General features: G+C 32.8%; 1 protein-coding gene and 2 pseudogenes across 1 annotated transcript; all 3 read right to left on the bottom strand.

Annotated features, from left to right (window-relative positions):
• Positions 1-5,426: 5,426 nt before the first annotated feature.
• On the bottom strand, positions 5,427-7,607 carry LOC120166776 (endoglucanase 2-like). Its single transcript, XM_039175979.1, has 5 exons — positions 7,230-7,607; positions 6,869-7,152; positions 6,208-6,790; positions 5,898-6,064; positions 5,427-5,816 (listed from the first exon to the last, which is right to left on the bottom strand). The coding sequence occupies exons 1-5, from the start codon at positions 7,438-7,440 to the stop codon at positions 5,493-5,495; spliced, it is 1,569 nt and encodes a 522-aa protein (XP_039031910.1). The 5' UTR covers positions 7,441-7,607; the 3' UTR covers positions 5,427-5,492.
• Positions 7,608-9,417: 1,810 nt separating this feature from the next.
• On the bottom strand, positions 9,418-12,592 carry LOC120166775 (annotated as a pseudogene).
• Positions 12,593-16,941: 4,349 nt separating this feature from the next.
• On the bottom strand, positions 16,942-17,693 carry LOC120166778 (annotated as a pseudogene).
• Positions 17,694-17,767: the final 74 nt, after the last annotated feature.

The raw sequence follows: 17,767 nt of genomic DNA, 5'->3' as shown, positions 1-17,767 counted from the left end.
TTGCCCTAGTGGGGCATTACCAGTACACGAGACACTTCATGGGTTAACTAGGGTGTGATACCCGAACACTCGCGAGGAGTGGGTTAGTAATGTCAGTATTATGTGGCCTGTGGCCTTAGATCTGCATGGTTAGTAATGTCAGTTGAGTTGGGTAAGCTTTCTATGCACGTAAATTCTTGTTCTTACCTCTCGGCTCTTCGGTATTCAAGTTAGTCTAGGGTGTTTCTTCGAGATGCACGTAAATTTATCCGACCACACCACCAAACGTATCTCATGTTCGTTTGTGCTAGTCATGCATGTATAGTCCCATCAGCTCAGTATGTCAAATATGTTAAAGCTTGGCTTGAAGGCTATGTGAGACCAAGTCGATGCTTCAGTTCATGCGGGAATTGTACCGACGCTATGAGACCAAGCCAAGTATGTTTATGGGAATTACGCCGATGTTATGTGACACTGGGGTTCCCTCAGTAACTAGTTCCAGAGAGCTATATAAGAACATATATTAGTCAGATTTGCATTCAGATAATGCACAGTATTTCAAGTTTACATTCAGATAATGCATAGGAATATCGGTGTTGCATCTAGATAATGCGTAGCATGTTCAGTTGTTAGGGTTAGAGACCTTTTAGAGGTGTACTCATGTCGAGACCCTTAGCAGAGGATTAAGGGAAGCGTGATACCCCTACTTCAATTATAGAGCAGTAAAGCCTTAAGTAGGTAACACTTGATCTAGGTCATTCATGCACCTACTGCTTAATACCATGTCTTCAGCAAGCCTATGTTTATGAATTCTTATGTTGCTCTAGATTAGTGATTATGCTGTTAGGCTTTGTAAGCTCAGTCTTCGGATGTTTTTCGTTGGTAGGTTAGTAGTTTGGGTAGTTCATGGAGCACCGTCGCAGCAGGACTTCTAACATATCCGAGAGAGTACTATATTGTAGCTTTAGTGGGTATGTGTATTCATAGAACCTTACTATGTATTTGAGTTTTAAACTTCAAGTTGTATTATTTTGTTTTAAATTATGTGTCACAGAGCTCCGGTTTTGTAAAATGATTTATATAAGTTATTTATGATTTATTACGATACCATTCAGTATGTTTGAAAAGGAAATGAACATGTTTTAAAATCAGGGCTTGCCTCGACAGTCCAGTATGACACTTTAACCCAAATCAAGTTTAGGGTGTTACATGATGATTCCACAGCGACACCACAAATCAAATACCCCTCATCGGACGATAAATGTCTTCCAACATGCTCTTCATTTGAAAGAAAGTTGCCCCTACAACTAAACTAGGGATTGTCTCAGGAAAGGCGGGTTAATACACGGCTAATATACGGTAGTACCGGATACATTAAAATGTATTTAATAAATTCGGTTTAGCGGTACCTATTATGTTGACAACTAATAATGTTTTAGGTAGAAAATATGAAAAACTATTAAAAAATTTGGTAACCGGTAAACTTTGGTTATCGGTAAGTATCTATCCTTTTTATAAAAGTGTTCATACTTTTAACATATCAAGTAAATTTTACCGGTTTTATCATAATGAATCTGGTTTTGTCATATTTTTACTTGTTATATTGTAAAGTATCTATCCTTTTTATAAAAGTGTCCATACTTATTTCACTGTGAAAATATATTTATTATTATCTTTGGTTAATATTGTTAAATTTAAATTCTAAATAATATTTTATAAAATATCAAAACAATCAAATAATTTTGTGTGTAAATGAAATTATTAAATTAATATTGTAGGTGGAAAACATGAAACACTATTAAAAAAAATTGAAACATAAATTACATAACTTTAAAAAAAGTATATATCATTTTTATAAAAGTGTTTATACTTATTTCACTGTGAAAAATATATTTATTATTATCTTTGGTTAATATTGTTAAATTTAAATTCTAAATAATATTTTATAAAATATCAAAAAATCAAATAATTTTTTGTGTAAATGAAATTATTAAATTAATATTGTAGGTGGAAAACATGAAACACTATTAAAAAATTTGAAACATAAATTACATAACTTTAAAAAAAGTATATATCATTTTTATAAAAAGTATGGACACTTTCAATATAATAGGTAAAAATATGATGTAATAGGTAGCGCTTATATAATGTAATAGGTATCGTTTATATATGTAATAGGTAGTTGTAAGTATCTATCCTTTTTATAAAAGTGTCCATACTTTTTTCATTGTGGAAAACATTAATTTAAGGTTATCTTTTGAGTGAGTTTTAAGATATTAATTTAGTAATTATAGGCGTCTAATGATTTATTTTTACGTTACGATATATATTATTATTAAATTAAAACAATAAACATATATATTACATATTTATTATTATCTTTGGTTAATATTGTTAAATTTAAATTCTAAATATTATTTTATAAAATATCAAAACAATCAAATAATTTTTGTGTAAATGAAATTATTAAATTAATATTGTAGGTGGAAAACATAAAACACTATTAAAAAAATTGAAACATAAATTACATAACTTTAAAAAAAGTGTCGATCCTTTTTATAAAAAGTATGGACACTTTCAATATAATAGGTAAAAATATGATGTAATAGGTAGCGCTTATATAATGTAATATGTATCGTTTATATAATGTAATAGGTAGTTGTAAAGTATCTATCCTTTTTATAAAAGTGTCCATACTTTTTTCATTGTAGAAAACATTAATTTAAGGTTATCTTTTGAGTGAGTTTTAAGATATTAATTTAGTAATTATAGGCGTCTAATGATTTATTTTTTACGTTACGATATATATTATTATTAAATTAAAAACAATAAACATATATATTACATATTTATTATTATCTTTGGTTAATATTGTTAAATTTAAATTCTAAATATTATTTTATAAAATATCAAAACAATCAAATAATTTTTTGTGTAAATGAAATTATTAAATTAATATTGTAGGTGGAAAACATGAAACACTATTAAAAAAATTGAAACATAAATTACATAACTTTAAAAAAAGTGTCGATCCTTTTTATAAAAAGTATGGACACTTTCAATATAATAGGTAAAAATATGATGTAATAGGTAGCGCTTATATAATGTAATAGGTATCGTTTATATAATGTAATAGGTAGTTGTAAAGTATCTATCCTTTTTATAAAAGTGTCCATACTTTTTTCACTGTGGAAAACATTAATTTAAGGTTATCTTTGAGTGAGTTTTAAGATATTAATTTAGTAATTATAAGCGTCTAATGATTTATTTTTTACATTACGATATATATATTATTAAATTAAAAACAATAAACATATATATTACATATTTATTATTATCTTTGGTTAATATTGTTAAATTTAAATTCTAAATAATATTTTATAAAATATCAAATAATCAAATAATTTTTTGTGTAAATGAAATTATTAAATTAATATTGTAGGTGGAAAACATAAAACACTATTAAAAAAAATTGAAACATAAATTACATAACTTTAAAAAAAAGTGTCGATCCTTTTTATAAAAAGTATGGACACTTTCAATATAATAGGTAAAAATATGATGTAATAGGTAGCGCTTATATAATGTAATAGGTATCGTTATATAATGTAATAGGTAGTTGTAAAGTATCTATCTTTTTTATAAAGTGTCCATACTTTTTTCATTGTGGAAAACATTAATTTAAGGTTATCTTTTGAGTGAGTTTTAAGATATTAATTTAGTAATTATAGGCGTCTAATGATTTATTTTTTACGTTAGGATATATATTATTATTAAATTAAAAATAATAAAAATATATATTACATATTTATTATTATCTTTGGTTAATATTGTTAAATTTAAATTCTAAATATTATTTTATAAAATATCAAAACAATCAAATAATTTTTTTGTGCAAATGAAATTATTAAATTAATATTGTAGGTGAAAAACATGAAACACTATTAAAAAAAATTGAAACATAAATTACATAACTTTAAAAAAATTATCGATCCTTTTTATAAAAAGTATGGACACTTTCAACATATTATAATGTAATAGGTAAATTTGCAATGCTATCAGTATAAATATACCGGTTTACTTATAAAATAGGTAAATATAAGCCTACCTATTACATTATATAAGCGCTACCTAGTATGTTATTATACTTTATAATATTTTCGGTTAAATAATATAACATAACCGGTCTAAATTTTAACCGGTTACTTGTTTTACCGGTTACGCCGTATATTAGCCGTTTTTTAGGCGCCGCACCGCAGAACTACCCCAACTAAGCGAAAGCATATTCTTTACTCTAGGATGCCCGTTGTATCTTGAACTTAATTTCCAAATAGAGGTATCATCATTCAAGTCCATATTGGTTCTTCATTGTAAGCGCTCTTAGTAGAGAATATGTGTCTGCTATCCCATCTCTATCCAGGTGAGTCCGAGCCTCCATTATGGACAGGAGGTTTCTTTGCTACCAAGTACAACCGAGTTGGCTGAGGATGATAATTCATAATATCAGCCCAACGCTAACCATCATTTAAATCTACAAGACCACTCCATAGTCGAGAGCAATTATTCTTAACGATCGATTCAGAAATAACTTCATGCATTTTATATTTTCCTCGAAGCACTTGAGCCCAAAGTTGATCTCGATTTGAAAACAAACGGAAACCCACCTTCATTAAGAGATCTTCATTTTGGAATACTCCAAGACCACTTTGCCGTATAGGTTGGCAAAGAATTTCCCATCGAACTAGGTGGACAGCGCGCTTATCCTCGATACTTCCTAAAATGAAATTGCGGATAAGTCGCTTAATATCATTACAAATACCTTTTGATAAACATGTTTGAATCGCATAAGATGGGACTTGGAAGGACAACCAAAACTGATTTGGCAAGAGTGACATGCCCTGCCATGGAAAGATGTTTGGCTTTCCAACCTGTCAGACGATCTCGAACCTTCTGTACAAGGTATTGATACGTTGCATAAGTAACACGACGATGCAATAACGGCACTCCGAGATACTTCCCCAAATCATCTACTGAGGTAAACTGGAATCCATGGCTAATATCGTTTCGTAAAGCCTCATCAACATTATGACCCGAGGCCTCACAGAAATCTCGAATGACTCTGAATTATGTCTCAGCAAAAAGAAAAAGGTCGTCGGCAAAGAATAAATGTGAGAGAACAGGTCCACCTCTTGAGATACGAATAGGCTTCCAGAGCTTGTCATCAACCGAGCGCTTAATTGTTTAAGCGAGTCGTTCTATACACAAAACAAAGAGGTAAGGCGACAGGGGGTCACCTTGTCTGGTCCTTTGGTTAAGTAAATATTTAATTCTAAAATAAAAAGCTAAGATTTCTCATATTTAAGTATAAAGATTAATTTCTTAGTTTGAGTAAAATATAAAAGACTATACATATTTTCATATATTTGAACCCTCTGTTTTCTAATGGATCTAATAAAGAATTTACAAGCTAAAAAACTATTCAGATGTACTGAGAATTGATTGAGAGTTGTTTTCTACGTATAAGAGGATGACTTTCTGAGAAGGCCTGAAAGAAGGCCAACGAGCAGGGCACTGTTATATGTGCTTGCTTCACCTTGTTTCACATTGTTTCGAGTATCAGAAAATGAATCGTTCAAGGAAGGTCCGCCAACAACTGCTCCAACAGCTATATTCGGATTTGGATTGTCCGAATAAAGCCACTTGAATCCGTCATGGCAGCCGGTATTCGCATTCACCGGAATTGAAGCTCCCCTATGATGCACGTACAGGGGGTACCTAGTACCGTAACCAACAAGATAGCTTATCTTCATGGGATTTGTGCCCAACACATAATCTGCCTGAAAAACAAAATGTACAGATACATTGTTTAAATCCAAAGTAGGGAAGGAATGCTTCCTTTGCCACCAGTTAAGATTTACCTGCGAGATAGCGAAGTTGCGAAGATCATCAGACTTGTATGAATTTCCGCTGCAATACAGTGTTTCGGTTTGCGAAGTGAGCATGTAATCGCTGTAAAGTATGGCTAGGAATGCAGATGCCACAGCATGCTGCAGCGGATTCCATTCTGTGATCCATATCAAGCCACCTTCAACGGAAGAATATTTCAAACTATAAGACACGGGCTGCAAACCTACCCGAACCCGGTAACCAGGTGGTTCTTGCTTATGGTTTAAGCCAAGAACAATCAAAATTAACAGGAGAATCATCAAAATTATATAGGAAAGTTACCATCTGTTCTATTTGATGTGGCTGTTGGTGAATCTGGTAGAAGACTACACATGACAGCCTCTGCTGCTTTCCTATACATTTGGAGATGGAGATTCTCGATTGTCGGCATGTCTTTTGAACCAAAGAAGATGATCCTAGACAGCAGGACCTGAACTCCAGCAAGCTTGTCATCCCAGCTGAACCAAGTTGTACTCGGATCAGCAAAACTTTGACCGTTTAGCTCGGTTACATATTGCAAGTACCAGTCGTCTCGTGTAGCATGATAGAGCCACGAAGCAGCCCACAGCAGTTCATCTCCATACCCTGTGGAGTTGTAAAATTGCTGCACCTGAGGAATACTGACGCTGTAAGAGCCTCTGTAAGTATCAGCAAAGGTGAAGAGCTGCTGAGCATGCATAAGGAGTGAACTTGAATAAGCAGGATCGTTGTTTTTGAAAACCAGGGATGCTGATGCCAGCGCAGCTGCTGTTTCCGCCGCAACTTCTGTTCCGGGGAACGATGCGTTAACCTGTGTTACAGGCCTCCTCTCTGACATGGTTTCAGGCCTTTCCCAACACTTGTGGTCTAGTTTCGGATCTCCCACCTTCAACCACAAAAATATACAGAACATAATTCCTCGATCCCTTTCGCAATGAATCCATTTACAAGAATCACAAGTTACCTGGATATAAAGAACGTTTTCAGAAGGGTGTGCATTGATAAGGTAATCTGCGATCCACCTCAGCGAATTCTGAGCATATCCCAGTTGCTTCACAGCATACATTTGATCACCATACTCAAGAATCGCCCATGAAAGCACTGTGGCAGTGAATGCCATTGGGAACCCAAATTTCATTGCATCCCCAGCATCATACATTCCTTTTGATAAATCCAAATTCCCTTCACTCCCATCTTCCAGACCCGAGTCCCCTCTCCAAGGGATCCTATTATCCACCAACTTGCCAGCTGCAAAAGCCAAATATATCTTAAATCCCTATAAGAAGGTAGAAAAACAAAAAACAAATTTGTATAACTTGGATTACATTTTTGTACGTCAAAGAATTGAAGAGTTACTTCAAGAGCATCAGCATATTTCTTGTCGAGGGGGTGACTTGAAGTTCGATGATTCTTGAAAAAGTGCTTTAAAACAGTAAGTGCAGCTGCTGTTACTACAAGAACCCCAAGTACTAAAGCAAGTAAACACCAAATGTTTGAGCATCTGGATTTCAGAGCTTCGGCCTCCTTCCCTTCCATTAAGCCTCAGATTTCCCTTCGTCTGCTTAGGCAAAGCTGTATTAATCTTACAACAAAACATGGAAATGAATATTTGCAACAAAGATAGTAATTCCATGTTACTAACTCGATCCGAATCTCCAAAAAGGAAACAAAATGGAGCTTTCAGGGTGATGACAAGATTACGGTTGAATGAAGACAAAGTTCGTGTATGCTCGGGTTATTTTTTTTATTTATACTACATGGAGAGATGCCTGATGATTTCTATGCATGGAAAGCGGCTGATTCGGATACGCCATTCGAAATGTTTGAGCATCTGGATTTCAGAGCTTCGGCCTACTTCCCTTCCATTAAGCCTCAGATTTCCCTTCGTCTGCTTAAGCAAAGCTGTATTAATCTTGCAACAAAACATGGAAATGAATATTTGCAACAAAGATAGTAATGCTACGTTACTAACTCGATCCAAAGCTCCAAAAAGGAAACAAAATGGAGCTTTCAGGGTGATGACAAGATTACTGTTGAATGAAGACAAAGTTCGTCTATGCTCGGGTTATTTTTTTATTTATACTACATGGAGAGATGCCTGATGATTTCTATGCATGGAAAGCGGCTGATTCGGATACGCCATTGGATCCTTGAAGTTAGATTCGAAATGGAGAGTGAGGATGTAGCCGAAAGATGATACTTTCCAAGAGAATCGGACAAACATTGCAGGTGAAAGTTGGAGGACAAGGCGGGGTGGCGACTTGTCGTTTGCTTCAAAAGTAAGAACGGGGAGAACTTACTTTCTACTTCAACTCATCAGTTTGGATAATAAGATAAGAACCATTTTGATGATGCTACACGCTAGCTTCAAGGAAGTTGGGAGCATGAATTTAAATGGTGGATGCAATCATGATCGCGTTTTCGTTTGCGTTATGTTTATCGTGATTGTAGACATAGTGAATGTTATTGTGGTGATTGTGGGTATCACAATCATGTAAATAATAGTTTTGGGACGCTATCGCTACCGCTATATAATGGACACTATTGCGGTAACAGACTGCTATTTAAATTCTTGTTGGGAGATAGATAAGATACGGTTGTGTAACTAAGGATGAAGAGAAAAGATATATAGGGAAGTCGGCACTGAAAATTTCAAATTCTCATATATTTTATATTTTTTTAATCTTTTTCTTAATTATCTATTTTAGTCTCTAAAAATTTTATAAATTCATCATCTAATATAAAATCATGTATTTGTAACTGAGCTAACAGAAACTCAATTCAATTTTCACTGCTCAAATCCTGGTTTGGATTTAACCTACTATTACTATAGAAGCCCAAAGTTAATTTAAAATAAAACTGAACTATCAAATTCAAACAATATGATTTCGGGTTTGAATAACAAAACTTCATATATAAATAACAAAATTAGGATTTGAAATTTAGGTTTATATATATTAAGAGTAATGTGTAATAAATATTAAAAATGCTATGAATAAAAATTCGATTTGATTTTAGAACTGTTTGAATTAACTATTAAGATATTTGAATTTAATTTACTTGATAATTTAAATTATTTCAGACCGACTTAACAATAATTAAATTTGATTTAATTTGATAACCAAACTCGAATGGCTTACAATAATAAATGTCACGCTACCATTGCTATCAAACATTGCAATTGAAAATCTGTAAATGAGGGGAAACTTGTGTATTATAAGTTTGTAACCAAGTTCATTTCTCTCATTTTCCTTTGCTTAACTGTAAAAATTATACCTATTAATTATTTCATAAGTACTATTGTTTTATATCACGAGAAAAATTTATAAAATTTTAAATAAAAAATAGATTATTGGTATAAAATATAAAAAATATTTAGATTATATGAGAATTTAAAATTTTTAGGAGAACAACTCCGTCAATCCTTTTGATTCATCCATGGTTGTAAATAGCTATAACCATGAACTAAATGGTTGAATGGCAACCAAGAACCAAGGAGACGTACATATTAGCTTCCAAATACAATGGTAACAATAGTAGTATAGTATAGAAAATTAGAAATAACGGTCAACATATACAGATTATGAACCCCATTTTCTTACAGTTGATTTATTGTAGGGAAACATGATCAATCCTTTTTGTCAATAGGGGATCAAAGCAGCCCATCCACCAAAGACCTCTGATAGAAACAGCTCAATTCAGGCTCATTGCATGAGATGGTTTGAGAAAGATTTTTCCTGTCATCTTCCTTTAGGGTGGAAGAAGGCTTCACTAGTTGCAGCGCCTCAATAATTTCATCCAATCTCTTATGTAGCCAACCAACTTGCAAATTCAATGATTCCAAATCTGAAACACTTGCAAGCATGGACTGTAGCTGGGGTTCTGTTAAGTCGTCCAATGTAGTTGATTGTAGTTTGTGAATAATCCCACAGGCAATCTCCAGGAGAGATGAACGGCATTGCATTGACTTCAATGAGCAGTTGGAAACAATGTTACCGTGCTTCATAAAAAGTGCTTTAAGAATTGGTGCTAGCTCTTCCTTTATTGTGTATTCTCCCACTGACGTTGAATTACAACCCACAACCACAAATGTAATGGCATTATGGTTTGGGGGGTCACTGTTTTTCATGTCAGTTTCGGTGGAACCTTTGCTTTTGGAAACTTTCTCCTGCTTTTTATTGTTGCCACCTTCCTCTTCTGGCTTTGGCTGTTCTGAATTTGCCTCTGAATCCGATGCCTGATGGATGGAGGTTAAAACAATTGATGATTAATTTGGGATATACGTAGAATTTTATGTTAGAAGATGAATCTATAATAATTTAAAAGGACGAACTTATAAGATGTTAAGAGGTGAAAATAAATTATCAATAGAAAATATAAATAAAATATATAAAATATATGATAATTTAAAATTTTTCTAAGCTACAATCTTCTAGTCATCCCCCTCTATCCATCTCTAGATGATTTGTTAGATGCAAACTACATTATCAGTATTTCATTAGTGTTGGATACAAAACTTCTTATAATTTCTTGGTATAATGTTAAAAAAATACATATAATGTTTGATTAAATAATAATTTTTGTTCTTATTCTTTTTAGAGCATTTTCATCACAACGTTTCGTTTTGAGACAAAAATGCTCTTAATGTTTGACTAAACAATCACTTTAGTATTTGTTCTGTTTTGCTATAATATTTTGACCCCAACATTTGATTTTAAGGAGAAAAAAAAAACCCATGGAGTGTTGATTATTTGCTAACTAATAGTTTTCATCCAATGATGACCTTTTTGCCTCGAAAGAAAATGTTGAAAGTCAAAATGCTTTAAAAAAAGAATAGATGATAAAATAACTATTTAATCTAATGTTAGAGACATTTGTAGTCATTATGCCTAATTTCTTTATATATTTAAAGGTATAATACCAAAATTAGCCCCTAACATTTATTAAAAGGATCATTTTGGTTCTTGTTCTATTTTTGTTGAGCATTTTGAGTCCCAAGTTTCATTTTAGGGTAAAAAGGTTCCTACTTTGATGGAAATCGTTAGTTAGCAAATGATTAACACTCCAAAATATTAGTCTTTTTACTTTAAAATATCAAAAGTTAAGTGCCATTTTGCCCTAAAATGAAACATTAGAGGTCAAAATACTCCAAAAAAAAAGGAGTAAAGATCAAAATAATCATTTTAATAAATATTGTGGGCTAATTTTGACATTATAACGTATTTAAACTATGATGTAATGAAACTATGGTTCAATGCTTTACTTTCTTCCTTTTTTGGCACCATCAAGATGACTTGCTTAATAACATCAGCATGAATTGGTTAAAAAATTACCTTGCTCTCCAGAAACTGAATTAGGCCCTCCAGACAATTTATGGGATCCTTGGACTTCATTAGTTCACCGGCAACTTCAGCAGGGGAAACACTGATCTCTTTGATAATCTTTTCGACTCGAGAGAACAGATCATGGTTCGAAATGCCGAGATAGTTGGCCGCGAGTTGCTTGAACGTAGACACCGTGCAATAGGTCAGGCATATGTGCTTGTCCATGCGACCAGCTCGTAACAGGGCCGGATCGATCTTGTCCTTATAGTTGGTGGTGAACACAATTATCCTCGCGTCTCCGCAGCACGACAATAGGCCGTCAATGGCATTCAGTAGTCCGGAAAGCGTCGCCTGAAAACAACAGGAATTTAAGAGCCTTCATAGGATAGTACCAAGGGAAAATTGAAGAATCAAGTTCGTATGTTCAGGAATTACTTGTCCGTGCGGATGACTCGCTGTTTGATCCCCTGCTTCTCTGTTCTGCAATTTGACTGTACAATCGATATCTTCGATCACAAGAATCGAACGATTCGACACATGGAGCAACAAATACTCGAGAGAGGAGTCTGAGTAGATTGCAGATAAGTTCATGTTGTAAATATCAAAGTTGAGATGGTTTGCCATGGCTGCAATCAAGCTTGATTTTCCTGTTCCTGGTGGACCATACAGCAAGTAACCACGTTTCCACACTTTTCCAATTTTCTTGTAGTACTCCTTGCCATTGATAAAGCTATCAAGATCCTCGATGATAGTGTTTCTTAGGTCACCATCCAAGGCTAATGTATCAAACGTCATAGGATGGTCCAGTTTGATAGTATCGGAACACCACCTTTCACGTCTGATAGTGTGAAACTTCACCATCCGGTTCTGGTCTTTGAGTTTTTGGCCATGTCGATGACATGAGGTATGTACTTGCCCTTCACCATCTCAGCATGGTTTTTCTGAAAACTAATCTCATACCACCTTGATTCAGATCTGGGTTGGTTATTTGTTGTGTTAACATCAGCGTTGTATCTCCACTTCATGGGAATACCATGGAAGATGTCGACGATCTCCGAATGCTTGTCAAGGCCGAAACTGATCTTCCTTGCGTTCTCACTCTTGCCGACGGTGAGCCGTTTCGGGGAACCCTCGGCAGATGAAGCGGACAGCAGATGGCTGCCGAGGTATTCCATGGCCGCCTTGAAGAGGTGGTTGCTTGATCCATCGTGTGTTTCTTCGATAACCAAGGTGAATTCCGATGAGAAACGGCGGATGAATCTCAACAAGTAATTTCTTATTTCCTTCGGAATGAGGTCGTTGAATGTGGTGCGGATGATGCTCAAAGTAGCCAAAATTGATAGTGATGATGCCATAACAAGTCTTCCTTCACGGTACCAATTTCTTCATTTTAGCCAATTAATAAAGAAGGATAGACAAGGGATGAAAGTACCGTATAGGTCCTGTGATTTTTTTGCAGAGTATAATTTAGTCCTATACTTCTAAAATGAGATAAAAACGTACTTCTAGGTTAGAAAACAAAAATAAAAATGTCATTTTTATAAAAACGGAAGAAAATCAGGCGATATGATATTAATTTAAAGTAAATCTCATAGAATTAATCATTTCTCCAAAATTTATAAATGATTATTTAACGCTTTTTTCTAACACTATGCCTTTTGTGCTTATTTTAGGAATACAATAATCAAAATGAACTCTATATATCATATAAGGGCCTATACGGCGATTTTACCCAAAAATGGCTCTATGGGTATCTAGTCAGTCACCGACGGGCGACGGGTTTATGACAGAGAAATTTCCTTGTCTTGCGCTGCAATGCAAAGGGGGGCTAAACGCCAAGAGAAATTTCCTTGTAAAACTTGAACACTTCTTTATTTTATTTTTTTGGAAAACACTTCAACGCTTGAAGTTGAAAGAGGGGACCATGTCTGCAAGTCTTTCTTGGTCAATAATGGCGATTATCATAAAATAGGATGTAATAACCCAATCCGCACCAGAGTCATGCAATTGAAATTCCTAGAGATAATGATTATATTTTTACTATTATTTCGCATCAAACTTATAAATTTAGACACAGCTAAACATGGTTTTATAACAAAACAAACTTGCAACATTTTAAAAGGAACTTATAAAATATTTGAAATGAAAATAAATTATTAATAAAATATAAAAAATTTATCTGTCAAGCTGTCAAGGTCAATGGATTGAAAGCTTTCGAAAACTCATGCTTCGACAAAAATGGACAAATGCTTTTCCATGTAATTTCTGTGTTAGAAAAGCCCCTTTTTTTTTTAAAGAGGTGTTAGAGAAGTCTTAGTCTCGTCATTTGGGGATATTTGAGTGAAAAAGGTTTACACAAAACTCAAGGATGTAAAATTATGAAAATATATAAAATTACTTTTACTTTATACTAATTTAAACGAAACATACATCATATATGATTGGAGTAGTTAATGAAAATATAACGTTTCAGACATTTTCTTTTATTTGATGAAGTGAATGAAATAAATTAATAAATAAAAAAGGTAAAAATAAGATTATTGGGCCAGTAGATGTTCCTATGCCTTGAATAAAACTGGACCAATCACTTGATAAATAGAAGAGATCTTTGCCGGTAGTATCGAGCACCACCAAAAATAACAAAGTTGACATTTGTAATTTCAACGAAAAATAAAATAGTAAATTAAATTAAATAATAATATTCTAAAACTAAATATAACCTATTTTATATTTAATAACTAATACTAATAATTAATGGTATATTTATATTTAACTTTTTAATATCTTTTATATTTTAAATTTAAAGTATTTTTATTTTAAAAAAATCAAATAAACCTTTTAACTTTTTAAAATATTAATTTAGCCCTTGAACTTGAAAAAAAAAAACTAATTTAGTCCATCTACCACGTTATCAGTCAATTCACCAGCCACCGTATACTGCTACGTCAACATTATGGACTGTCACGTCAATACTATAGATCGTCATATCAATATCGTGAAGTGTCACATCAGTATCGTAATGGTCAACAATATAAATCGTTGCTCAAAGGACCACATTGAGTTCTTTTTTTAAGTCCGAGAGTCACATTGGTGTTTTTTTTTAAAAAGTATAGAGACCTCATGTACCTTTTTGCCAGTTTGAAAATATTATGGGTGAGATTTTTTCTTTAAAAAAAGGTAGATGTTTAAGAATTATTTTGAGAATTACACAAAATAATTCTATAGTGACATTTTTTTTAATCCTATAACAACATTTTAAAGTGCCGCTAAAAAACCCCAGACGTAAAAAAAAGCGATGCAAGAACCGCTGCTAAAACAAACGTCTAACCTGTTAGCCATGTTTGTGAAAATAAAACACTGTAAAAGTTTAGGTTGTTTAGCGACGTTTTGGAAACAAATGTTGCTAATTGTCATTATATATAGTGGCTATTGTAAAAATAAAATAGCACAAAAGGTTAGGTTATTTAACGGTGTTTGTGTCCAAAGTGTCGCGAATTATTTTATATTTAGCGACGTTTGTTCTCCTAAACATTTTGTGAAATGTAGTGGAGTTTTTTGCTGCAAACACTACTATTGTTATGACCCAAATGTGTACTCCATTAGCGATGCCGTTAATCAAAATTGATTTGTCAAATTTTATTTTCTACTATTTATTACCAAAATTTAATATATCATGTAACAATATCTAATAACAACAACTTTAAAAATTAATTACGACTCAAATTAAGAAAAAATACTTAACAATAGGAATAAATCAAAGTTTACAAATATCAAAGTGAAATGTAATGTAGTTTAACATTATTCACTAGAAGAAACAAAGCATGAACCTAAGAAATTGCCTAGGATGATGAATTCTACGCTTGATTTTGTTGCAAGTTGATTTTGAAGTTCATCATCATATTTTTCTAATATGTTGCTTCTCTATCTGCTTCTTTCGCTTCTCTCTTTGTCTCTCTCTCTTCAGTTTCGACTTTCATTTTATCAAAATTTCCATCCACTTGAGTCAATTGTTGTATTAATTTCTAATTGAGAAGATTGGTTGTGTGATAACATGTATTGAGATGAGTTGTATTCAAAATATTTAGTTGGGGTAACAAGTGATCTATGACAGCTAACTCGATTATATCTTTTAAGACCGAAAACTTAAATAATAACTTTATTTTTAATCTCGTTCACATTAATAGAACCATAAGATGAAGTTGTTACTTCATACTCCACCTTTTTATCACTCATTTTTTCCTAATATTCAATTAAGATTTTACAACAAATTTAAACATTATATAAAATAAGAATGTTATACTATAAATAAAAAAAATAACATAATTCAGATTTTATGTCCAATAAATATATCAAAATTTTTGCAGCTTCAGGAGCCATATGAGAGCTATGTTTTTTGTGTGTGTGTCATTTTGAAGAGCTTTATTTGTCCAATTCTATTGTCGGACTTATTTTTCTACAATGTATAATATAAATTAATATGTACAAAAAGTAATAAATAATAAAAAATGTTTGTTACTATATGCAACCAACTTAAAATCATTATGTGAATAATCAATAATTGAAAAAATAATACCTCATCATGAGCTATATGAGCAAAGTTCTTCAACACAATTGTGTGAGTAAACTTTTGTTGTTTGCTGTAGTATCAGCATGCTTTTGGACCTACAATTTGAAATAATACCTCTCTTTTCTTTGAACTCCAAAACTATATATTGCATCTTCCCATTGATACTTGAGCATTCCCATTCCATATGAGACATTTTGTAGCTTTTGTATAAAGTTGAGGTCATTCTTAAAATAATTTTTTAAGGAACTCTCGTGGTCTCTTCATTTTTTCCTAACGCTTGCTTCAAAATGTCATTTATCAGTGTGTGTGGAACTCATCGCGAGAGACTGATGAATTTCATAAAATATATTAAAAAAATAAAACTCGCCATACAAATTAAAGGAAAATTGTAGGGAACTCATCATTCCCTCGTGACGAGTTTCCATGTATTGTAGCAAATGACCTAGATTCTAAAATAATTTTCAAACACATGCATTTTTTAAAAAAATTCCCGCCTAAGTTATTTAGCCAACGAAGTCACAGTTACACTTAAAATTTTTAAATTCTTTTATAATTTTAATATTTTTTATAACATTTTTTCCTCTTCTAAAATGTTACTCCCTCTGTCCCACTTAAATTGTTCTTTATTAATTTCTTTTGTTAAATATTTTTCACATTTGATTCATTATTATTTAAAATTTATTATTTATAAAAATATGAAAAAATGTATTTTAGAAACGTTTAATCAAGTAGTTTTGAAATATATATTTAATAAAATTTAATTTTTTAAAATATTTAAAATAAATTAAAAAGTTTGACTTTTAAAAAGTCAATAAAGGACATTTTTAATAGGACAGAAATAATATAATTTTATCAATCTTAAAATTTCATAAATTCGTTTTCTAAAATTTTACAAGGTTATTCCTTTTAAAATTATATAAGTTCATTCATTCTCACATAAAATTTTATGTCTGCCTGACTTAAAACAAACATGGAACCCCTTGTGTATTAAATTGTTCTTCAAATAGGGGTCCCATGCTTGCGCCGGTGAGGTTTTGGACATTAGAATAGGGAAGAAGGGAGAATGTGATAACTGTGAAGATGTATAACAAGTGGCATTCATGAACATCCATCACACTCCAACAAAAATGGTGCATGCTCTCTCAGCTAATAATGATGTCTCTGGACCTCGTTTGCCCTCAGGGACTGATGGTCTTCTTCTTGATTTTCTTTCTTCGTGGGAAGCAGCCATCCGATAATGGAGATTAATGTCTTCCTTGTAACTTTCTTGACCCTGTCTGGTTTTTCCCGCATTTCGTCTTTGTTGACGATGACTTGGGCTAACGAAGGAGGGCTAGCGAATTTCACATATCTCTTCTTTTGAAACTCCTCCGGCTCTTTGCCTTTGATGAATTTGAAGTCTTCCATACGGGGATCCAACCGTTGCTTCCGGAACTCTCTGCCCTTCAATTGTAGCAGTTCCTTTTTCTTTTGTTCAAGCTCTTCTCTTAGTGCTTTTAAGCGATACTACATCGAGTTGTTTTCCTCTTGTGCCTTTTGCAAGCTTTGCTTTAGTTCTTCTAGCTGGGCTGTTAAGGCTGCAATCTTTGATTCATCTTTCCCACTTTCTCCAGCTTTACCTTTTGTTTGTACCAAAATAAAACTAAAATGTAACAAAAATAATAGTTAAGATACTAATTGTATAATTTACCCTAGAATCTAATATCATATTCAGAGTACAGATATAAAGAGAAAAACCTCTTTGTTGAGCCTGTTGGCAAAAATTTCACCAACCAGAACTTTTTCTCCAAATAACATGACAGCCTCTTTAACTGATCGGAAGGGTGCTCTGGTATCAATCTCCGTCCGTCCAACGACGACACCACCACCACCGTCTTCCGTTTCCATGGCTCGCACTATGTGGGAATTGAATGAATTCACAAAGATCTCTCTTTAATACAACAGCGAGACTGATGAAAGTAACAGTAAAGCA

The sequence above is a fragment of the Hibiscus syriacus genome, unplaced genomic scaffold (genome assembly GCF_006381635.1).
Source record: "Hibiscus syriacus cultivar Baekdansim isolate YM2019G1 unplaced genomic scaffold, ASM638163v2 tig00111644_pilon, whole genome shotgun sequence".
NCBI lineage: Eukaryota > Viridiplantae > Streptophyta > Magnoliopsida > Malvales > Malvaceae > Hibiscus > Hibiscus syriacus.
The sequence above is the reverse complement of the archived record's forward strand: the minus strand, read 5'-3'. Positions and strand labels throughout refer to the sequence as shown.